Raw genomic sequence first — 26232 nt, 5'->3', positions numbered from 1 at the left:
AAAAAAAGAAAAAAAATCAGTGTGTTTGTTTGTGTGTGTGTCCGCGTGCATGTGGGAGAATCTTATTGTACACACACACACACACACACACACCTCACATGCACACACACATACGCACACACATAGTTATGAAGATTCAATATACCCAAGTGTATTAAAATATTATTCTACATGCCTTGGCTATTTATCACATCAGCATCATAAAAAAGATTATCATAAACATGAACACACACAATGATACAGGCATGTACTACTACTCTTTCACACACACACACCCACACACGCAAAAAGTCACACACACGAAAAAATAAAAGAGAGTACAGTTTTGTATCAGCATTTTGTCAATGAGACGACAATAACAGCGATAAAGATTAGTACATAGTATTTATTTCAGGTGTTTGTTTAATCAAATCCTTGTAATAACGCAGGTACACTAGTTCGCCTGATATCAAAAAGACTCGGAGTAAATTGTATTGCGTAAATACTACAGTAGATGAATCCAGGCGCGCCGGAAGCAGTTTTGGATTGGGGGGGCAAACATTGGAGGGGGCTCAAGATTAGACCATGCATATGTTACACAATATACACATACACACACACACACACACACACACACACACACACACATCTATTATATATATATATATATATATATATATATATATATATATATATATATATAATATATGTAAAGTGGCGTACGGTGGGTCGAAACATGGGGGGAACCATAAAGTAATTTTGACGGTCTGTATGCTTGTGCGTGTGTGCGTGAGCAATAATGGGACTACAATACATTACGGAATGTGATACATTCAACAACGCAGTCATTGAGGAACATTGCAAGTTTTCCTTACATGGATTATGGAATGACGGTGTGAAATGATCGAAAAATTATATACTGTCAGCAACATAAGGTGAATGGCATAACAAAAAAATGCGAGCGAGCGTAGCGAGCGAGCTTGAAAATTTTGATATTCTACAGTTCCAAAACTGGAGTTTTAATTGTAGCTATATATTTCGCTTTGGAAATAAATGGGGGCGCATCGGGCGCAACTGCTGGCAGTTATTGGCAGCAACATTAGGAGAATGGCATAACGATTCAATGGAGCGAGCGAAGCGAGCAAGCTTGAAAATTTTGACATTCTACAGTCCCCACACTGGGGTTTGTAGCTATATCTTTCACTTTGGAAATTAATGGGGCGGAGCATCGGGCGCAACTGCTGGCAATTACTGGCAGCAACATTAGGAGAATGGCATAACGATTCAATGCGAGCGAGCGAAGCGAGCGAGCTTGAAAATTTTGACATGTTACAGTCCAAAAACTCCCGTTTGTAGCTATATCTTTCGCTTTGGAAATTAAGGGGGGGGCATCGGGCGCAACTGCTGGCAATTACTGGCAGCAACGTTAGGAGAGTTGCATAACGATTCAATGCGAGCGAGCGAAGCGAGCGAGCTTGAAAATTTTGACATTTTACAGTCCCAAAACTCCCGTTTGCAGCTATATTTATCTTTCGCTTTGGAAATTAAGGGGTGGGGGCATCGGGCGCAACTACTGGCAGTTACTGTCAGCAACATTAGGAGAATGGCATAGCGATTCAATGCGAGCGAGCGAAGCGAGCGAGCTTGAAAATTTTGACATTCTAGAGTCCAACAACTGCCGTCGTAGCTATGTTTTTCACTTTAGAAATTAAGGGGGAGGCGCACCGGGCTCAACTGCTGGATGCGAGCGAGCGAAGCGAGCGAGCTTGAAAATTTTGACATTTTACAGTCCAAAAGCTGCCGTTTGTAGCCATATTTTTTCCCTTTTATTCATATATATAAATTTTATTTTCTTTGTTTATTCATTTATTTTCATTATTATTATTATTATTATTATTTTTTTTTTTTTTTTTTGGGGGGGGGCTTTTTGGGGGGGCAAAAATGCGTTTTGCCCCCCCACTTTTTGGATTGGGGGGGCGGCCGCCCCCCTGCCCCCCCCCCCCCACTTCCGGCGCCTATGGATGAATCTATAATTGATATAATTATGTGTACGATACACTGACGCGTGGTAGTAAAAGTAAACACTCAACGATCTAATACGACAATGCGATCAGCCGTGAAAGGTGTTTCGCTATCTCATCGGGGTGGGGTTGCGATTTTTTTTTTTAAATGAGGGTGGGGTGAAACAATAAAAATAACAGCTGCTAAGTTGTTAGGGTGTAAAAACACAGGTTTTTGGAAATGCTTCACCTGCCGTGGGTAATGAATTTACTACAGTGAAATTAGTGGTAACGACATGATCGTGTTGCTACACTATAAAGACAAAGTGCCCTGAGGGTGTTTCATAAAGCTGTTCATAAAGTTACGAACGACTTACGAGCGACTGGTGATCAGTTCTGATGTGCTACACTTATTAGAATTTCAGTAATTCAGCACTAGAACTGATCACCAGTCACTCGTAAGTCGTTCGTAACTATACGACCAGCTTTACGAAACAGGGCCCTGGTCCTGTTGTACACAGCGTTGCATGCCTCTGACATCTGACTTTGTTTGTAAATTACACGACAACTAAATGACTTCTGACGGGAAAAAATGTCCTTTTATAGCACACATGGATTGGATTCATATCTCAAACATCTTTAAAACAAATCCATTCTGCTTGCCATGCTATTGTCACGAAAATCTTATAATCTCTGAGGCTTTTCGGTCATTGTGTAGTATAACATAGCTAATTACATGAAATACGCACTCGACAAGCATGCAGGTTAATCTAACCGCTGATTTAGAGAGTTGAATTTTTCAGTATTCAAACAAGGTCTCCCTTAGCAGTGGGCAGACGGCTATTGAAAAAAAAAAATTAGCTTATATTTGTGGTTACCGGTTCATCCGATAGCTGGAGTCTTGGAGAGAAATAAAAAAGGAAAAAAAACAAACTTCGGGAGTACAGTCGGTGTACCTCCCACTCCTTATATACAGAGGCAAGTAACGATAAGGGGTTTTGTTCTTGTTTAGTTTTGTTTTGTTTTTCTGGCAGTTTGTACTTAACATTAAAGAGAGAGAGAAAAAGATATGCAGTGCACATCGTATTACGCTTCTCGAGCAAAATGTTGATACTGAGCGACATCCCGCAGCCCGCCCTCTGTAGTCCGCACAATACTGTCCCAGCTCGACTCGACAAGGCGTGGCAAGCCCTTATCGCCACACATGGCGCTTCAGATCGGCAACGATGCTTGAATGTCGGAGGAGTCATGTCCGTCGCTGGCATCCATTAATGAACCTGAAATCTAGACGAATTTATTTGGCTTTTCGAACCAAGTAAGGACGCAAATAGGTACCCGTGATTCTGTACGATAAATGAGTTCGATAGACGTTACTGTGTTAAATGACCCCTTTGATTGGCAGACTCCATCTGATGATATGATATCCCGCAGAAAAGAGTAAATTATACCAAGGAAATTACTATTGGAAGACAATCATAATGACACGATCAGAAGAATGATATTGAAAAGATAAATTTTCTATGTACACATCGAACATTGTATACATCTTGTGTGCCAAAAATCACTTGCTACTGCATAGAAGGATTATCATGTGATAGCACTTTAAGGCTTTCCCTGTTGGCGTACATCGCTACTGCGATGCATTGGAGAATGGTCTTACAAAGCAACATCTCTTACACCCCATGCTCCTTAAAACAGGGGCGTGAATATAGTCGCTAATACTCTATGGCTGGATAACCGGACGCAGTAAGACATCGTGAACCTGTGGTGGAAAGAAGAAAAAAGTAGGAAAAAGAAAAGGTAACTCAGTTTTAAAGAGGACATTTTTGTTTCGTTTTATTTCATTTTCAACACATATGATTACAACATTTAATATACTAATGATACAACAAAGCACTGAAAAACAAGCTATGAAAAGTGATATAATTTGGCAAATTTTAAGACAAAATACCAAAAAAAAATGGTTGGAAATGGAGAGGACTGCTAAAGAGCAGAGTTTGTAGTCTGCAGTACCCTCCTAAAAAACTCTAGTTACAAGTTAAAAACGGCGCAAAATGATCATCGACAGTGTAAAGCGCATAACGCGTAGTGATAATGTCCCTATGCGCTCAGCAGAAGTGATAGTAAGCCCACAAAAAAAAAGCAACACTTAATTTAACGTAAAATATTAGGGGTCATCCCACTAGACCGACACCCACGAGTCATACAGCCCACGAGTTCGACATTGAAAACAGGACCATGAGTCATATAGCTCACGAGTCATACAGCCCATGGGTTCGACACTAGGCAAATAAAGCCCATGAGTTCGACGCTAGGTAAAAACAGCCCACGAGTTCGACAGATACAACACGGCGCGTAATGTGTCGGTCTCGTGGGCCTTGTTGGCTTAGTGTCGAACTCATGGGCTGTATGACTTGTGAGCTGTATGACTCGTGGGCTGTATGACTTGTGAGCTGTATGACTTGTGGGCTGTATGACTCATGGGTACGTGTCGGTCTCGTAACGTGCACCCAAATATTAAAGGACAGACAAAAGGAAAGACCAAGAGAGAAAGAAAGAAATGAAGAATCTTGTAAATATAGCTCTTCAACTCTACCGACCATTACTTTCATGAACTCCAATGCAAACGTCCTGCACATACATAATAAACAGCGAAAAGACTTGAATGAGTACTTCACAATACGAAGTATGAATTAAAACGATGATGGTGACATCTCAAAATCTTGCATCATCGACGTTTCAGATATGATAACAAAGATAACTTAAAGGTGAAAACAAAGATGAGGCGATCTTTCAAAAGCTTAATCTAAAATATCTTAAAGGTACAGCTTACCTTGGGAGCAGTGATTTAAAGAAAAATGTTCCAGATATCACATTAATTTTTGATTAGTATGTCAGTTGTATGTGTAGGTCAGTTATATCACAAAACATTCTACTATGTTAACATTTTGCAATAAAGACTAAAATACAAGGAGATATCACTGTTTTTCTCAATAAACCATAACTGTGCTATAGTCGGTTTAGTCTAGAAAATTTTTATTATAACTATTGTTCACATTTTGTATATATTACAATACTTATCATTAATCATACTGATTCAAAGTTGTACATTGGTTGTTTCTATCCCTAACTCACACTTTAGACCTATTTTGAAGCACTAAAGCTTTTTTTTTTTTTTTTGGTCATCTGCAAATAGTAATTTTGCCTTTCACGACTCTATGATGCCCGTATTTATCTACAATCTATATATTACAAATAAGAAATCATAATTCAGATGATGGAAAGATGGAGCGAAGCTGTATGACTTGAAACGAGAGCATCTCCATCTTATTTCCTTACCTGAACATGCTTGGGAGTTCCTAGAATGTACTCCACCACACCCGCGATGTCTTCTGGTTCAAGTTGCTATAAAATGAGACAAGGGAGAATTACACTCAGACGAACTATCCTATATGGGTGGCCATACAATTCATTTGTGTAACATTTGAATTTCTCGCCTGACAATTTCTTTCCTGATAATATCAAGGTTATAATAATTATCGACGAAGCACGGCGACTTTCTTTGATTAAAGAGGCGTGAATAAAATGTTTCCATTCTTCAGGAGGGGGGGGGGGGTGGAGGCTGAAAGTGAAGTAGTAATAGACACTTGTTAATATGTTTTCTACAATGTTTTTTTATGACCCCCTGAAGAGTGAGCACAGGGCCAACCAGGTACCAGGTAGGGAATTAACTGAGGAACTTATGAACATTATTACGACCCACACAATCAGAATGATATCATGTGTGTCTTTTTCCTGTTCCTGTACGTACCCCACCAACGGTGAGAGCTTGACATGGCTAATGCGATTCCTACCATTGATTTCTCCAAAGAAACAGGGTTAGAATCATTACACCACATGCAAATAAGATATCTGACACTTTACATCTCGTTTTCAGGGAAATCATGTTTATACGCTTTTTCCTCTTCTTTGTAAAAGGTCCTTTGAAAATTGAAATCTCTTTCCTGTTATAGATTCTTGCTATCTCCTCGTTATCTGCAAAGGTTTTGTGAATGTTACTATGCGAGCATCATTATAATCATAAAAAAAGTATTACAGAGAAATCTAAAGTAATCATTCCCAAATTTGCATAAATTATCCATTATTTGTTTCTGTCACGTTGAGTAAATTAGTTTAAGAGGACGGAAGGATCTTCGGGCATTCATCTGTCATGCAAGAAAATCTGGTGGCTCCCAAAACGAAGTTTTCTTTGATGTATTAGTATATCTGTCAAAGAGAAACACCGTTCCACTACATCATAATGTAATTCATCCTCCTCCAATGACATATTGTGTGTTATGATTTGTAAAGATTGTTGCCTGTCCTCATCAAAAACGTTGAGGTTTCCAATGTCACTGAAAAGGGATATTTGCTTGCGACGGTGCACACATTATACATTGTACGTTTGCGGTCCGTCATGTGAACATTGTTCTGCAAAGAAATAATGAGAGTAGAGTACATAAGGAAATAAAGGGGACACAAGAGGGTAGTATTAGGTATCGCGCGTTAACAACGAAAGTACTAGTATCGTTTCTTTATTTTTATTGCGACCCATTCCTACCTTTGGCAAAAGTGGTATTTTGCTTTCCTTTTCGCCATACATGTCGGGGTAGAAGCGCGTGTTTCCCTGACCAGGTGAGATACCCTGAAAGGAATAAATGTAAAATGTCTTTGATCTGTGGAACCTTATCAAAGAGCTACTTAATATTCTCATCTCGGTTATCAAAGGTATACTTATATAAAGATGTAATTACTTTGTTCCTGTGCATTATCTTACGAAGCCGAAGACTGGTGTTAGACTTGCTGTTATCCAAAACAGCAGAATATTATTTTGCGTATGATTCAAACAAATTGCTTCATCGCAACATGACAAACTGTCTTAATTTCTCAAAATAATGTGTAATATACGAAGATCGGACATACATTGATGAGATTACAGATACCATATCAAACTACCTGCCTACTAAACACGAGGGCTTTTAATGCGGAGTGAGGTTGGAAATGGTGAGGAAGTCTTGTAGTAAAGTCACCGATATTCTGATGTTGGAGTTGATCTCTCTCAGCTCTTGACGGAAACCTTCCTGGATGGCTAGCAGCATCACCTTGGTAGCACCATAGAAGTGAAGATCACTGTGAGGTGTCCACTTGTGGGCGGCTAGACTGGGGGTAGAATCAACGGATGATGTTTGTTATTCCGAACGTTCGGAATTACAAACCTTATTTCGTTTTCAGATTAACGAACCTCCGGAATAACGAACCTTATCTAATTTTCGGATTAATGAACCTTCGGAAGAACGAACCTCATTCCATTTTCGGATTAACGAATCTCTGAAATGACGAACTGTAACGGAATCATCATCTACGTTTCATATTGAACAATATCACATTTATCACGTTCGTCTGTCTTCAGCCCTACTTATAGTTATCCCCGATTCACTTACAGTCACAATGACATCCCTATACTTGTAGTATGATGACATGATATTACTTTAAGCGCACATATTTTAGTCTTTACTTCTGACACGAAGGACATGAGATGATTCTGGAATTTTCAACATACATGATAGGAAAGTATCATCATTTCTACTTGATTACACAAAGACGATATATACGGTTACAGCCCCTCGCCAGCCAGCGAGTATACAGATACCCACATGGAACGATCTCTCAACTATGATATCTGGACGGTCGGAAATTACCTGACAAGGTTTATCAACACGCCATCATCCACGTTGTGTTTCTTCATCAGATCTACAGCCTCACGACAGCAAAACAACGTCCCCAAGACATTCACCTGTCATAACAGAGAGGTTGACACAAACCGATTAACTAGGGCAAAAAAACAAAACAAAATAAAAAAATAACTGTAGCCTGCCAATACCATTTCTAGCATTGTCTCTATAACAACGAAAGGAGACAGGTGAAGGAAAGAGCCATTGGCATTATGTCTTGATCTGTTTCCCCCGCCTTGATGGCATAAGTTCGACGATCCTGAATCTTTTTTATGATTTGTATGTTTTGATAATTGGAGCTTACAAAATGAAAAGCAACTACAAGCATAGAAACAGGAAAAAAAAAATAAACAAAACCTACCCAGAAAAAAATCTTGACTATAATATGAAAATGATTACCTGGGCTTGGCTTTTAGGGGTATATTTTAGTCAGTGACTAGTTTTTGTCTGTTGAGTAAAATCTTGATTATGTTTTAAATGTGAAATTTGATATGTAATGAAGATGTTGCATTTCTGTTTATGTTGTATTTATATAAAAGATGTAAAATAAACTTGAAAATTTGAAATTATTATTTTTTTCCCAACAGCATTATAAAAAGCGAAAATTATACAATCATTAAGAGTTTATGTTGATGGTTTTCTCAGGACTTTGAAGAGGCCTTTAGGTATTTAAGACAACTATTTCTTGGTCGAAAGATAATGCAAACCTCCGTCATGATTCTCCAGTCAGACGCCTTGCCCGATAGCAGTGGTGCAGGTCGTGAGAGCCCTGCACATTGCACACTCACGTCCACCCGACCAAACCTCTGCTCAACATCAGCGTAGAGGGATTTCACAGCCGCCTCATCCGAAACGTCGCACTGCGCGGCATGAATGTCGCCCCCATCGGCCGTGACCGTGTCAACCACTTTCTGCAAAAAAAAAAAAAAAAGCAGTAGAAACGTGTATTGATGGCAATAGAAGTTTATTCACCTTGAACTTTCATTAAAAATAGATGTTTATGAAGGATTATTAAATTCGCTATGACAAAAAACTTGTCTGCTGAATTGCGGTACGAGCCTGAAAGATGGAAAAAATACCCGCCTAAAATGGGCTCGTGAGTGATAATAACATCAAAGCAAGCAACTGATTTATATGGCGATTTAAAGTGAATCAAAAATGTGGCTATACACGTTCCCTCTCATATACTTTGTAACGTCGAGGGGTTAAATTGAATTAGAAATGTAGTGAACTTCATGTAAACCCCTCAAAAAAGACCTGTAATTCCAGTTTGATGTATCATAATATTTCTCTTAAAACTACATTATTCCATTCAAATGTGACATCATAAGAAAGCCTGATTAATTTTCTTTACAATGACAACTCACTTGTTTACAGTATGCATTCCTGGAATGCACAGTACAACTGAGTATGAGGAAAGGTCAAATTTGAAATGTTGCAAAATGGAGCAAATGTGTTATGTCAGACAGTATAATCCCAATTTGTTTTTGTCTTTTCAGGGAAGGTATGTACTTGGAAAGAATACATTGTGAGATTATCATTAAATTCCAGGCTTCATCCATGAATTACAAACTGCAACAGTATCTGCAGATTAAAATCAAACATTAAGGTTGACCAAACGATCATCTAATGTTTAGGAAATGAGAGATTTTGAAAGTGCTCACGTTTCAGCATTGCTTTTTCCAGTGGCCTTTTTTTTTCATCGAAACAGTACATTATCAATTGCAGAATTGTTGCGACATTTTACTTTTGATCTGTCCTCATACTAAGCTGTTTTGCACATTCCAAAAATACCCAGTCATAGCAAGTGAGGTGTCATTTTAAAGATAATTAATCAGGCTTTCTTAGGATATCACACTCAATGAAGATAATGCTGGTAAAAGTGAGATATGATATATCTAACTTTAATTGCAGAACTTTGAATAAAAGAACAGGGATCGGATCGACTCTTCATTAGAGGAAGCTACAAGTACAACTTATCAACGCGGCCGTTTTCAAATTGGCTTCAGTAGATAGCGCTTCTTACTCGTTTATTCGGATTTGTGAAGCCTGTGGTATTTCGTTTGTCTTATTCTACTCTATCGATTGGGGTAAAATTGAATATGTGGAATTTCACGTGGAGGTCCGTTGCAAGCCCGAGTAAATTCACATTCCGAAAAGGTAGGGCCTACTACATTAACGTAATAGTAAGTGAAAGAGGGCAGCGAGTGCATTCTGTGAAGGGGAAGGAAAGATTTATAAAGGGTAGAAGGAACAGAATATGAAGAAGCAAACGCTGAAAAAGAAGATGAAGAAGGAAAACTTGTGCAATAGTTGTGGTAGAAGTGTTTGGAGTAATATCTTAGCTCACTGCGCTCCTCTTTTCCGAAGGAGTGTAGTGAAGTGGGGCTAAAACACTTAAAAACATATGAGTATAAATACACACATACAGCCACAATTCCTCTGAGATACTATATTCAAGATGTCTCGGCGTTCTTTATAGTGCGAATAAAGGAGTCACCATCACACACTCCTGCACACAATTTAGTGCAGCCCTGCCAAATCTTTTTTAGGTTGAAAGGCATGTCCACATTAAGATGTAGACATTATTATCTCTTCCCTTATCAGTGTGTCCTATTTTTCTTTTCCTTTTTTACGCCTTGTCTGAATAATTTATTATTACTGATGCAAGTTAAAAATAGCTGCATGTGGACCACTTCGTGTACATGCAATGTAATCTTTGTGTGTGTGTGTGTGTGTGTGTGTGTGTGTGTGTGTGTGTGTGTGTGTGTGTGTGTGTGTATGTGGATATTAGCAGTTGTGTTATGAATGGAGGGCACTCTACGGGTTATTTCAAAATCAAGAGAGGGGTTAGGCAAGGTGATCCCCTGTCTCCGTATTTGTTTTTATTAGTAATTGAAACACTGGCACAAGTAGTAAGGAAAGATAACACTGTAAAAGGAATATGTTTTGGGGGGAATGAAATAAAGCAAATTTTATATGCGGATGATATTTCGTTGTTTATAAAGGACATAAAATCTTTAAATAGGTTACAGTATATTTTTTATGAATTCGGGAAAATAAGCGGTTTAATTGTAAATAAAGACAAATTGATTTTTTTTTTTGTGGATGGGTAAGGATACAGAGAAACCTGTATTATCTGTATCTGGAAAATATGTTGATGCAGTTAACATTTTAGGGGTGAATTTTGCAAGAGATGTGAGGGGGAAGAATGAGATCAATTTTAAAGAAATATTAAGTAGAATAAAAAAAAATTGTTAGGATGGTGGAAACAGCGTGATTTAACACTCATGGGAAAAATTCATCTGTTGAAAACTTATACATTATCAAGGTTAAATTATGTTTCATCACTCATAGTTGTTCCTCAATGGATATTTCCTGAATTGGATAAGATGATTTTTGAATTTTTGTGGAATGGTAAAGACCGGGTAAAAAGGAATATTATGTATCAAGATTATGTTAATGGGGGACTGCGAAAGATAAATTTTAAGCTGTTTGTCAAAACGCAACGTATTATGTGGTTGAAACGTTTATTGTATGGTGAGAAGAAATCTGGGTGGAAAATGTATTTTGATTTTAGTTTTCGATCAGTAGGAGGAAGGTTTTTATTTTTATGTGATTATGAATGGTCTAGATTGACATTGACAAATCCAGTTCCACCTTTTAATTTAGAAATGGTCAAGGTATGGCAGGAAATGGATAAATGTAGGAATTTTGAAGATGAAGTGATGAATCCAGTTATATTTAATAATAGAAAAATATGTATAAAAGGGAAGAGTATTTTTTATTGTGATTTATATGAAAAGGGTGTTTATAATGTACATCATATTTTACAAGGAGGTTTTATTAAACCCGTTGGGTATTTTCGAAATTTAGGTATCATGGGAAATGGTATATTTAAGATAAATGATATTTATAATGTTTTTCCAGAAAAGTGGAAAGAGTCCACAGGGAGTGTAAGGTTTCAGCAAATTGATGTATTAAATTATGATATACAGGTGAAGATTTTTGGTAAAATATTAGAATTTCAAAATATTAAGTCAAAAATAGTGTACGAGTATTTTGTTACAGTTTTACAAGAATTGTATACCCTGGAAATAAGATATGGTGAAGTGAAGTATGATTTCAGTGATAAGGAAATTAAAAATTTATTTATTAGACCTAGAAGCACGACTTTACTTAGTAAACATAGGGAATTTCAGTTTAAGTTGTTACACGGGGTGATATATACAAGGGAACATTTTGTTTAAGTTTGGTTTTGTGAATGATAATCTTTGTTCTTTTTGTCAATTGGAAAGGGAAACTTATTCACATATATTTTTTGATTGTGTGAAAGTAAAGCCGATATGGCAGTTTCTTATTGAGTTTTATGATTTAGTTGAGTTAGAAGAATTAGAATGGAGAGATATCTTCTTGGGTTTACGAGGTAGTTCAAATCGAATCAAATGCGTGAATGCCTTGATAATTTTGATGAAAATTGTAATATTTCGGTCAAGAGAACAAAATAAGTTACCCAAGAGGGAAAAGATAAAGAAATTTGTTTTGGATTTTATAGAGGAGGAAAAGAACGTTGCGGTTAAAGCAGGTAAGCTTGGTTTTCATTTGCAAAAATGGGAGCAGTTGAAACTTTCATAGAGTCAGATGTATGGTCAGTTTATAAAGGTTTTTGCCGTATTAATGTTTAGGAATCGGTATATGTATCAGCATTATGGTGGTCACTTTTTTTTTCCCCCATGTAAAATGTTTAGTTAGCTTCGATCTTAATTTGGTGTGTGTCTAACTGTCAAAGAAACAGGTAACCAAGATACCACAAGTATGTGGTGTGATTTGGCGTGCAAATGTTGGTGTTTGTGAGTGCGCACTGGTGGGTATGTTGTTGTTGTTGTTTTGGTTGATGCGTAGTGCATATATGGGTGTGTGTGTTGAGGGAAGGCTACGGGGGTATGTTAGTGGGGAAATAGGTGGGGATGGTTAGGGTTAGGTAGATGTAGTTAGGCAACAGTAGAATAATGGTTAAGGGGTTAGGCAGGAATATGGTTTGTTTTGATGATATACACATATGGTTATTTTGTGCTGTACGGGGGGTGGGAGGGGTGGTTGATAGGTTAGATGGAAAAAAAATGATGAGTTTTGCTCGGTTAAGTAAAGAATTCTTTTTATATGATATGTTTCAGGAAATGCTGTATTCTCAAGAGAGTGTAAGAGAATTTATGTAATAGAGTGGATATTGAGCAATCTGATCAAGTTGATCAAGAATTGTTTTTCCCTTTTAAGAGTTATACCTTATCTGATATATTTATGTATATAGCGTGTGCTCTGCCAAAAAAAAAAAAAGAAAAAAAGAAGGAAGTTAAGTAAAAAAGTGATTGAGTAGCACACATTTCTTATTCGGTGTGTGAGTGATAAGGCACATTCGGATTGGCTTGATTAGGCTGATCAAAATAGCTTTTTCTGAGAATTATGCAGATTTTTATGTCATTTCTCTTATAAAAACAGGGTATGATTTGGTAAAAAGAATCAAATATATCGTACTGTATGTTTGAAAAATGATTTAGCAGCACAAGAATGAAGAATACAGCTGCTTTCTTTTTTGCTGGTGGATGTATTAATTTTATTGTTAATATGGATTTCACATTGAATGAAGCTCAAATAAAGAATATTATAAAACAAAAAAAAAAGTATGTGTGTGTGTGTTTGGTCCTAGTGTACAACGAGGCAGTCCTACAACAAGGGTCCAGATATAGCGAGATAATAGCAGGTCCCGATGACCTCGTTACTACGGGATTCCCCTGTTGACTGTCGTGGATTTCTAAATCAGTTTCAAATCTCAAGACCTCGACCAGGTTCTCTTGCTTGCCTGCTGATTTCTTTTGAAAGGAGAGTTATGAAATACACCAAGATAATAACAATAATCCTTTGTTAACCCTTTAGCAAATGAAGATTCCGAACATAATGGCCTATCGTTCCCTAGAAGGCACAGTAATATCATTCTCATTTCCACAACTTTCTAAATTATGTAGAACAGATCACTGCATGTTTATTTTTGTCTATCACAAGTTATACTTATTTCAAAGCCAATGAATACTTTATCTTATCAAGAGACTGGTATGTCACAGACTCAAATAATTCTGACATACTTTTGTTGACCTTTTGCCTCTTCAAATTACCTAATAATATATTCTTTATGAACACAATAAAATGGTAACTCATAAAACTATAAAAAAGCGGACGGGCGGTTTCGGGCGTTTCAGGGTGTAATAAGATGGGCGGTTTCTAGCGGTTCACTTACTAATGGGTTAAAGCGATTGCTTTGATGTTGGTCTCAGAGAATTATTTGTATACTTAGTACTGTCATATTTCTATCACAGAGGACGGATGAGTCAAATCCTTTTAGCAACGGTTGTAAGCCGAACCTGCTGAAAATAGTTACGGCAAGTATAGAAGTCATAATGCTTCATCAAAATAAAGCATGTGCATGGGTTTATGAGAGTATGTGTGAGTGTACAACTTTAGCTTCGCAAAATGTGCTGTTTTGCTAAAATAAGATGTTTTGTAACCTTGTAGCAATAACCAAACATGTATCAACCCCCTTTCTAATGATATGATGACCTCCGCATGGGCTTTCACAGGGCCCACGATATGTTTCCATAGCTAACTGGTTAAGATCCCTTCAAGCAGAAAGGTAAGTGGCATAATGTCGGATGCGCCAAGAATACAGGAAAAACGAAGCGACTTCCTGTGCAATTGTGACGATGAATAATTACCATCGACAGGTCGTGTCGTCCGCACGGCCTTCGGCTGTAAGGGCGCGTTTACACCGAGCACGGGTTTTTGCTATGGTGCGCCAAAAGGAATTATGTCTGGTTCTGTTAAAAAAAAGTCTCAGCAATTCGGTATAAAATCACCCTAAACGTTATTTTTGTGTCACAATCTAGAGCAACAAAATCAACAGTAGAAGATTAATTTTGTATCAAAATTATTAGCGGGGAAGTGATATTGTAACAGAACCAGACATGCTTCCTTTTGGCGCACCATAGCAAAAAAACAAAAGCAAAAACAAACAAAAAACAAAAAAACAAAACAAAGCCAAAACAAAAAACGGCCCGTTGCCCTTACCGTATTCAGCGCAAACGGGCCTTAGGTTGTACATACTGTACGTGCAGCATATGCAAATCTTTCTTAAGTATACTCCATACCTTATATGCATGGCAACCCCACAACCCAACGCAATGACAACTTGTTTGCGACATGATTTCCTGCTCACAGAAACTGATTTTAGAAACCCGTACGAGGACAAGCTCAGTTCGATCATATTCTAATCCAATCGTTTCCCTAGGTAGACACAGCGCTGCAGGCATTACTTTTATCAACTCAATCGGAGAGTAATTACATGTATTATCATATTAAACAGCTAACGTTAGATACTAGCATAGAATCGGTGTATGGTATTGATGTAAACAAACAAGTGCAAGTATGGTACCGAAACACACGATTCATAAGACGTACACAAGCACGCGAACAGAGCAAGAAGCTGTGGGATACCCCTCGAGACACGCATGCGCACAACGCACAATGACGTCATAGAATCATGATTGAAATCACGGTTGCGTTCATGCGGTTTCTGCGATCGTGATTCTGGCTGAATCATGATTCAAAACGCCCTATTTTCCGCGTTTCAGATCGGCGTTTTGAAACGCGTTTAAATGGAAAAATCGCATGAACGCAACGCAACTAAACACGTTTAGCGACTAAACGTGTTTAGAAAGGCAATTCTAGTTTCGCATGAACGCAGCCTAATTTAACAGCTCCTCTCCGATCCGTGAACCTCTCACGATAATGTTCTTACTCAACATGCTCAAGTGTCTCCTTCAAATGTATTTCATGTAGGTTGGATAATCGCCATGAAAGCTTGGATTGGCAGTGTTATTGGTCAATTCTTTTTGAGATAAGCGCAAAGTCTGTCTTATATACTGCTGTCAAACAAGCTCCTCTTGTTTGAGAGAGATAGAGAGGACCAGTCATGAAAGTCACGAGAAAGACGTTTATCGCGCTGCGGAGAATATAGGAGAAGGACGTCGTTGAGCGCATATAGATGAAGAGCTGAAAGTCATAGGCAAGGAGAGGATACAAGGACAGGAGAAAGTCAAGATAGGAAGCAAGCACAAAGGGCTGAAGGACAGTGAAAGTCAGGGGGAAAGGGAGCAAGCTGAAAAGGCTGAAGGACAGTGAGAGGCAAGGCTGAAGGGCAGTGAGAGGCAAGGGCGAAGGGTAAGGGCAAGGATTCTGAAAGTCAGGACAAGGTTAAACTGAGGAGAGCAAGGCAAGAGTTCTGAAAGACAAGGCAAAGTCAAAGTGAGAAGGGACAAAGCGAAAGTACTGAAGGTGAAAGCAAAGTCAGAGCGAGGGAGGCACAGAATGACATGTGAAGACACTCGCGAACACTCTCACAGGCAGACAAGCGGCTGGTTTGCATAAAGGAAACCATTAAAATTCCCTATTAGGATAGACCGCGCTATGCATAGATTTCACTTTACGGGTCATTGTCAAATAAGTCATTAGTGATCCTATTTTCCTTCCTTTAATCTTGAAAGAGGAAACATCAACATTGGTAACACGATTTAGCATTTACAGCCACATTATAGTCCTTCGTTGTAGACCCCCCCCCCCCCTAAAAAGAGAGTTAAAAAACAACAACCTTACGCCAAGGTTTCATCTCAACTGTTCTGACATTAATACTTTGTTGGAATTTTGTAATATACCTGGACCCATTAATTCCGTGTTTTTTTCCGGTGCTTTTGTAATCTCTCTCACTCTCTCTGTCCAAATATACCTGCATTCAAAAACCCGTTGGTTTTCTGGAAGTTCATGATATAATTTTGAGATCATTTAAAGCTCTCTGACTCTCTCGATATTTTGCTCGATGTGACGTAATTCATAGAAATGAAGAATTCTTTGAAATGCAAAGCCAATAGATGTTTCATATGTGTGTATAATTTTTGAGATTATTTAAAGCTCTCTCGATATATTGCTCGGTGTGACGTAATTTATAGAAATGAAGAATTCTTTGAAATGCAAAGCCAGTTATAGATGTTTCATATGTGTGTATACATTGTTGTGGACGGCTGGAGAAGCGCACTGAATGAGGGAAAGATGAAACCTGTTTGGGGCTGATTGTTAATATTAGAAAGCTATATGTGTATGCGCTAACTCGGGTTCTTAGGATCATTCAGATGATGATGATGATGATGATCCACAGCATTTGTATGGCGCCATATAATCTGTTATAGAAACATCCAAAGGGCACAGACTCCTCCAAGACAGTTGAATGCCCGGTGAAAAATGTGAGTTTTGAGTGAGGCTTTGAAGTGATCCAGTTTGTCAATTTCAAGGAGGGAAAGATGGGAGGGAGCTCCATAGGCGAGGAGCAATAGAAGAAAATGCCCGGTCTCCGTATCCCTTGAGATGTGTGATGGGCACCTGGAGAGTAAGGCCAGATGAACGAAGGCCAGGACGAGTCTGCCGTCGCTAGATTAGGGAAGACAGGTATCCTGGGGCCAGACCATTAATGGCCTTGAAAGATTCTTCATGAGCAGAATCAGGGAGGTGAGCCTCCCTGGCAGAATTAACCAGGTATAGATGCCATTAACTTTCTTCAAAATTCATTCTTCATGTTTCGACAGCTTATAATGTAAGGCAGTTGAACAAATGCATACACTCGTGTTCTACAAGACAATCTGAAAAAACAAACAAACAAACATCTTTTATATAATCCTAAAATGATGATGGCTCTGAAATCTTTTAGAGACACCGGACCCGATAATTCGAACTCTCTTTCTTGTGACATTAGAAATGTTAAGTCTACGTATTCTTATCCTATTTGTATTCTATAAGAAAGCTGTGAAAGCAAATGTCTCTGTTTGAACATTGATGATCCTATCATCAAGCTTCACGTTGTAAATGCATGTGTAGGCCTACTGTGTACATAAAATTCCTTCGTGTAAATATTGCCGCACTCAATCTCTTACGTAACCAGTAAACCGATTATGGCCTGGTAAACAAAATTGACAATTTGCACCTGAGCGAGAAAACATGTCTTGCTTTGCTGATCAGTAATCCAGGTGATATCACGTTGTATCGAAACATTCCAACAGGCACACCTGTGATGAAAACTCCATAGTCATACCAGGGAGGTGAGACAAAACACCTCCCTGGTCATACCTATCCTTTCCTTCTCCCGACAGCCAGCGTGGATAAAAACAAAACGGCGCTACGAGAAATCTAAAACCTACATGCGAAGAAGATAGTAGTCTCTCAAATCAAGAAAATGCATGTACATTGGGATATCATCGCTCAGCCAATATCATTTTTGAAATACACTTACTTTACGAGAGAAAGCAAACATTTTGGCAGGTTGAATGTGATTTGTAATCTTACTTTTGCCATTTTTCGCACATTGTTTCAGAGTAAACATGGCCAGTAACCACGGTAGATGACATGTATGTCTTACTATTAAGCAACGTTACATGCGTGCCTACAAGACTAGAGTCCACTTCAGTAATTACTAATTTTGTCTTACAAAATTTGTCATATTTTGAGGTCTGCTGCTCCCCATCACTGATGTTTATTCAAAGGCAGTTGAGTCTGAAAAGGCACCTCAGCCAAATAAGACCGACATCAGGGCAACGGTTCTTATTTTGTCAGTGACAACGCACGATTACACACTTATCATTGTCCAAACATGTGAATGTACCACTCATCAAGATGCACACAAAAATCAAATGGCGGCGGTGATGATGGGCTTAAAGAAAGACCTCCGTTCCTGGTATACGTGTGTGTAGTAGGTCCATGGTAAATCCAATCGAGAAAGTTAGTATGTACGCAATATACTGCCAACAATGTGTATACTTTATGCATACTGATAATACTAAGTAATTTTTGTGCATTCCATCAAAATTCTGTCTTCCTATAACTTTAACAAAATTGAATTTAGATAAACATAATTTTGGAAGTGTAGAGATTGTCTTCCAGTACTCTTGGGGTTCTCACTAACTAATGTCCCTGGATGAGCTCTGCACGGATGTCGTTTTACATCAAAATGAAAGGAAATTATGTTTGCTCTTCCCTACCTCCTCCTCGACAAGAGGGAAAAATAATCCTTTCTGAGGAGGTTCTTATGCGGTCACCTTCGAGCGAAAAAGAAAGCTACATGATGATAAATGTTTACACTGAAGGTATTATTGCAATCCAATAATTGCAGGAATGACCTACAGTGTTTGACCACGTTTTTTCACCGATTCTTAAAGTCCACAGCCGAATCTTCGAAGACTCTGAGAGTTGGCTCAGTCGGGCAGCGCGTCTGCCTCCAGATGCAAAGGGCCCGGGTTCGATTCCCGAGTCTCTCTGAGCAATGTTGTGTGTAATCATACTGTCCCCTCTAGTAAGAGGCAAAACACTCTGTCCCTCAGATCGGACATAAGATGAAAGTCCCGTGCGTGAGAGAGTTTCAACTCATATAAACACGTACAAGATTATGCTTCATTAATTCATCGCAAAGAGCAGGGTGTTTAACCCGGTGAAGTGGTCCCGCCTATAACATCAGACTGGACCCCATGGAAGACCAGCAATGTGTAGCTGAATGTGGGCTAGGCAGCCGTCTTCTTAGATGGAAAATGAACAAACAAACGAACAAAGTCTTCATTTGATAATCAGGTGCTCTACACCGTTTGTCATTGTTTGTGTAGCAAGTTATTGGCAACAAAGTACGACACATGGAAATATGGGAGAGCCTGGAAAATTTAAAAGTATGATCACTTGATGACGGGGACCATCAATGAATGGGTTATGTATAAAATACTCCTGTTAAGAATGATATGCCGTCAACATTTTTATATAAACACGGAGAATTACCTTCAGGTAATCTATGTTGATATCAGCAGCCAGTATCTTCATGCCTAATTTGGCCAAGAGGTTCGTGATTGCCTCCCCGAAGCCTGAACCAGCCCCGGTTACCAGAGCCACACGGCCCTTCCATTTTGATAGGTCCATGATGACTTGACGCTACTGCTGTCGTGGAATGGCAACATCTGAATGAACAGTTTGTGATGTGTCATTGAGGCCGCTATCCAGGGTCAACGTAGTCCAGATTCTGGACGTTTTCTATCATTACGCATCCACGCGCCGCTCCACAGCTTATCGCGCTATCCCCTGTAACCGCTCGATATCGATCGCGATGCCAACAAACCTGTCCGAAAAAAAAAACGTCCAGAATGGTTTGACAGTGCGTAGGGTCAAAAGTTCATAGGTATGCTTACGTAATGCCCTATCTCTCGCAAGCTCATTGCGTATGCATGAAAACTAAGGGATCGATCACAGAAAAGTTATGTGGGATCGACCGATCCACAGCCAGCTGTGTGCATTGCACCAGGGAGGTGAGTCTCACCTCCCTGATTGCACCGTGAATACAGTGCGATCTGCAACAATTACTAATTATGTGCACAGAGATGCCTGCATTTTTGCACAACACACATTATCACAATCAAAGAGCGAACTCTTTGATCACAATGCAATGCGATACATGTACTCAGTTCTTCAGTGATCCGTAGCATGCATTGTTGCACAGCTGATTCGTGCAACGTTTTTGACTGGCTGAAAGTTATGGTTGCAGTCATGTCCGACCTACTTTCACGTGGTGTTTTGGACTTTGTTGTGCCCAGATTCGATGATGACTTGAATATTATTCTTGAGATTGAAAATGGCGAGCTACAAATCGCCAGCTCGCCGATGTATGATTTGTGATGTGCCACTTCTAACGTCTAAACACTACATAAAACTGCAAAGAACTCTGTGAAAGTCGTGAGATGTGGACCTCAAGAAAAGTTGGAAGATTTGTTTGGCGATGTTATTGTTGGTAAAGGGGATCAAATATGTTTTTTTTTGGGGGGGGGATTGTGCCAATCATATTCATTAAAGGAAATAATTTTGTCATCAATTATTCTTCCTTAATAATATTGTATGATGAAATATTCAGAAATTAAAGAAATTCTTTAATTGACATAGGCACTTGTGGCCCACTAAATAACAATGTAATTTTGTAATGTAAGCTCAGGGCTGTGAGATGTAGGTTCTATGAACCGCTACTTAGCTATGGTATACAAGATATCAAGCATATTCTGATCAGGGGTGGTGGAGGTGAAGGGGATAGGGTACAACCACATTACACAATTTGTAGTGCAAAGTTTTGAAGTACATGTAAGGAACCAGAAGGTGCCTTTTTTAGAGAGCAGTCTAAATTTAAAGAATTGCGCTAAGTTTGTACAACTTTTATAATTTTATCACCACTTCATGTAGGGCCTACTGGGCAGTTAGACCGACACTATTCACTTTGATAATTTCTGTAACAGAGACAATCAGACCAATATCCCTGTTGTAAGAATACCCCGTCACTCAGTTTTTTGTTTGTTAGTCTTCATGATAGTAAAGCTAAACTTAGTAAACCAAGATGAAGACACTTAAGAGCATTTTTGCTAGAGATATTGGTCCATTTGTCTCTGGCATTACAAGTGAACAGTTTTGGTGGAACTGCCCTTCTGCATATGCATATAAAGGTTACACACACACACACACACACACACACACACACACACATATATATATATATATATATATATATATATATATATATATATATATATATATATATAACAATATATATCTTCCTTTTTTTTTGCAAACCATACCTGTATTTGCTCAAAATAGTAGCTCCATGTATATATACATTATTAAATAAGTAGGCCTATTCATATCAAAAGACAGTCTGACAAAGCAACTTGTTTTTTTCTAATTCACAAACATTTAAGGGGGATATCAGTGTGAAATTATGCTTGGGAAATGTGTGGGCCATGCACACAACACACACAAACACATACACGCATGTGCACACACACACACACAGACATACACAAACACATGCACACACACACACACACACACACTCACATGTTAGCAATTTGATTAAACCCCCTACTACAAATCACATCCAAATTAAAACATTGTATATGTACTTTGTACATACAGCTGTACAGTGTAGTAGACTTTACTTTTTCACATTTATGGCACCTGATTATTGGTAAATAAGTTTAGATTTTTTTTTCAGTGTTGAGGTGTGGTCAGGAAATACATCAATTTATCACTATTGTACTTTGAAATGTCCAATGTACAGTGTACATGTACATTACACATATGTGCAATATATGTCCTGTTAAATACACTGTGTAGTCTTCATCATTTCATGTACAGTAAGAGCTAGCAGACCGCAAAGTGAAAACAAATGGACTACGAGTAGTGTAATTTGAGCATATGTATAACTTGTACATTTTTTTAATCACATTACTTCTTAAGCCTTCATTATAAAAATTTGGCCATGATGGTAAAACTGTTAATGTTGTACCAACTACATTGTATAATACATGTACTGATCAGTGCATTACACATACACAGGTGCATAAAAACGCTGACATATTATATACACTCACACGCACACATACAAACTCATTTACACACATGAGACATTACTATTAAACAGATCATATTGTTTATCAGTAAACATGTTTTTCTTTTCTTCTTCTTCTTCTTCTTAAGAAGCTTTAATATACTTAGATCACATAGCAATCACGTTGTTCATGAAATATTATACATTACTTTAGCACTAGAAAATTTAATCTTCATAAAATTTCCTGAAGTTTTCATTGCTATCATTAGGTTACAACATGGTGGGACACTACCTCCTTTCATGTAAGATAGCTCAAAATGATAATCAGTCAAATTTTCTAGTTTTAATAAATTTCCTGGAACATTCCATGGTCCAAATATCCTTGAAAGGGTGTAAAAGTTTTGAAAAATGCCAATATATAAAATAAAGGCAAAATTATAGTTTACCCATTCATGAGTGAAAACTGTTGGATTCTGCATTGGAGGCAATGTGTACCTGAAAATCTTGGAGAGAATAAAACAGGTTTGGCATTAAAAATTATGATAACATTGCAATTAACATCCAATATCAGAGGATCTGTGCAAACCTGACTCAACTTATGCACAATTTTCATTTGGCTGGTGTGTATTAGTTTTAGCAAACTGATTTTGTACTCACACCTACATTGTACTGACCTTTCTACATGAACATTCTGTTTCAGTATTAATAATAGTTACATATTTTTTTCCCCAGAGTGGGAGAAACAAATTTTAATCGTAGTCATTCAGTTTTATGAAAAAAAAACACACTTAGGAAAACATCTTTGTTCTTAGAATAATTCAACCCTAATCAAATCATAATAGTGGGCAGAAATGTTTGCTAAAGGGCAAACAATCACATACTGAGGCAAGGAGTCAAAACATGTTGCATATGGGCAATTCCGCGGTTAGTAACGTTACATTTGAACAAATTTAGATATTTGTTTTTTCCACTAAATTACCATTTATTCATTTCAAGTCAAAATTATGTCAAAAACATGTTCATCCTTCCCAGGTTATTGATACAGAAAAGAATGAATACAATCCAAGAAATATTAGAATTGCTATGGCAACTTAAAGGGCTGGTTAGTAACGTTACGAAAAAAGGACATGACAAAAAAATCAATGTCTTGTAACAAAAAGTGTGCAAAAATTCAAGTTACTTCAAACAAAGTGTTGCATTAATTTCAATTATTGCATCATGACAAATGTTCACGCAAATTTTTTTAGCAGTTCGACCAATAATTTCTTAGCTAGACCCCCAAAAGCATGGTTAGTAACGTTACGGTTAGTAACGTTACATTTGTCCGGAGTAATTCCGCAGGTCATTTCACCCTTTTGTAATTGACAAAATGTCACATGACTTCTGGAGTATTTAAATGTATTCATCTTTTATCCTTTAGCAAAACTTCGAGGAAAAAATTTCAAACAAACCCACTGTAATTTGCATTTAAGTGAATTTCAGCATCCCCAGTCCCACATGTACATTTTAAATGATGGTTTTAGATCTCGCGAAATCAGTAAATACGAAAAATAAAATCTACTGAATTTGAAAGACCTTAATGATTGGTGAACATCCATGGCATTAGTTGATACCTAGATTAAAGAGTAAGATAAAGAGGCACATTTCTTTTATCCATGTCATGTCCACCTAACTGCGGAATTGCCCATAAACATTGGCATTCAAAATACAGGAAGCAATCTGTATTACAAAGACATTTTATCATGCACAACTTTGGTAAGATGTCAATTCTTGAATATCAATCACATTGACCAAAGCATTGGTGCATATACAGTACATTCTGTTGTTTCTGAACTTTGCACTGAAGTTCTTTGAGTATGTGTGTGAATGTTTCAGTGGTGTATAGGCCTATATATTGCTCCATTTTATCAAGGACAACTTATAGTAACATGACAATGTTTTCATGCTTCAATATCAATCATATTAACCTATTTCCCTTGGCAAGTAATGAGCAGGTTGACTCTGTTGCAAATGATGCATTTCACAGGCAACACAGCAGAACCTGAAGAGCTTCCAGAAGAAAACCTTGATCTTGATGTGAGCGTCTTAGGGGAGGAAACAGATGCTCCTGCTGACGGACCAGGCTCCTCCTTCAGCTTTCGTTTCCTAGCGAGATTCAGGCGTTTGCTCTATAAACCTCTTGTAGCACGTTTCATGGAATCCTATTTAATACAATGGAGAAATGAACAGCAATGATTAGCCGTTGGATTTTGTTAGGGGGAAAAAAGGCTAAATGCTAGAGGGAGGGGTTGAACATTACACTCAATATATCATTAAATGTACGGTATAGACTATTGACTGCCAATATTTGAATCTTGTAATTACCAATACACAGGCCCTAGTACTATGCCAGGTAATCATTTGTTAACACCTCATGATCACTGTCATCATCAACTACTTCAACTTGTACTTGCAGTGCAATTACTGATTTCAAGTTACATCTACAGCTTTCAGCGCCTGATCACATGCAATATCAATTATCATAATTATGAATACAACTGCCTTATCATCATTAATACTAGTAATCCTTGGCCTTTCACTATCACCACCACCCACTGCTTTATAGTTTTGCACAACATAATGGTAATCATATGTTTTAGGGAGTTTAATTTGCAATGATGTTATTGTCATTGTTGGTCTTTTAGATCTATTTATATCAAATATTAATAAGTTAATTTAATGAGATGCTAAATGTGTGTTTTGAGGGAGGATTCGCCAATTTCGGGGTGAGAGAAACAGGATGGATTTTTAATATTAATACTCCATGGCCATGATTATGAAAATATAAATTTACATGCAGTTTAGACCTTTTTCAATCCAGTCCTTTGTGTCAAGACTTTTACAAAACAATATCACCGATCAGCTACATCAACCTAACCTGGGCTGTACATAACCCCGTCGCGGGGCGCTGTAACACAGTAAGCCCTTTACGGTACGTATTTGTCCGTATGGGGTCGCTGCTGCGGTTACCTTTACGGTACGTATTTGTCCGTATGGGGTCGCTGCTGCAGTTAGGCTGTACATAGAACAACATGTAAAATTACATCTAGGTGACATTATAACGGCGCTATGCCATGCCAAGGTGAAATTCAAGATAATTTATCTAAGTAACAGACACGCTAACGGCTAAGCTACTGCATTAGGGCCCATTATAACATACACAAGCAACGTTCATAACATAGCTATTAAACGTTGTACAATTGTACTTGTAGTCATCATGGTCATTAACATTATGAGTGAGACTGCACTGCAGTGTCGACTGCTACGGCTCGACTGTACGCACGTAAACTAACCTGTAAATTATCCTACTACGTAGGTTGCAGTCAGTCCCCCTGGGCAGCTGAATCACTTCGTTCTGGTCTGCGATTTCACGGTCTCCCCCACTCAATTTGATCCACTCTTTGGCACACAAAATAGGTTTCGTCTATTTTAGGTTTGTCATAGCCGTGAAATTTTCAAACTTCATCGATGTTACATGCATAATAACGTATAATAAGTTTCGGCTGAGCAGACGACGTAGACGTGTCGACAGGCTCACAGGGGGCGGCCATTTTGACTCGTAAACAATAATTCTCGATTCGGATTGGATAACATACATCACATGATCGTTCGCGAATGAATATCGTACACGGCAAAGTGTACATATTCAGCTCCTCAGTGACAAAAAAAGTTCACTGTTTCCCCCTAAATTACCAAAATACTGCAGGAGGGTTTGTGTCGAACTTTTTCCTGTAGCCTTTTTGGTTATTTGTTTACACGTAGCTGTGGAGAAATTTTAGTGCCGCAGTTGTCGGAACGAAACAAGCGAAAAAACCAGCTCACCCCATGGCCTAAAACGCTTTCTCGAAATTCAAGTTTCTAACCTTGACAGTACGGTTATAATGGCCATGATACACCATGTAATCACCATGAAAATCACAAAAGAACTGATATTGCCTTCCCACTCGATCACTGT

The 26232-nt window shown here is 38.2% G+C and overlaps 1 protein-coding gene across 1 annotated transcript; it reads right to left on the bottom strand.

Annotated features, from left to right (window-relative positions):
* Positions 1 to 2835: 2835 nt before the first annotated feature.
* Positions 2836 to 19795, bottom strand: LOC139727356 (dehydrogenase/reductase SDR family member 11-like). Its single transcript, XM_071638316.1, has 7 exons — positions 19658 to 19795; positions 8458 to 8661; positions 7718 to 7812; positions 7049 to 7178; positions 6580 to 6663; positions 5319 to 5384; positions 2836 to 3741 (listed from the first exon to the last, which is right to left on the bottom strand). Exons 1-7 carry the CDS (start codon positions 19793 to 19795, stop codon positions 3703 to 3705), a joined length of 756 nt encoding a protein of 251 aa, XP_071494417.1. The 3' UTR covers positions 2836 to 3702.
* Between the last annotated feature and the right edge of the window lie 6437 nt (positions 19796 to 26232).

Source organism: Diadema antillarum, unplaced genomic scaffold (assembly GCF_040938485.1).
Source record: "Diadema antillarum isolate AM-2024a unplaced genomic scaffold, OU_Dant_1.0 seq00000127_RagTag, whole genome shotgun sequence".
In the NCBI taxonomy this organism is placed as follows: Eukaryota; Metazoa; Echinodermata; class Echinoidea; order Diadematoida; family Diadematidae; genus Diadema; species Diadema antillarum.
The sequence above is the reverse complement of the archived record's forward strand: the minus strand, read 5'-3'. Positions and strand labels throughout refer to the sequence as shown.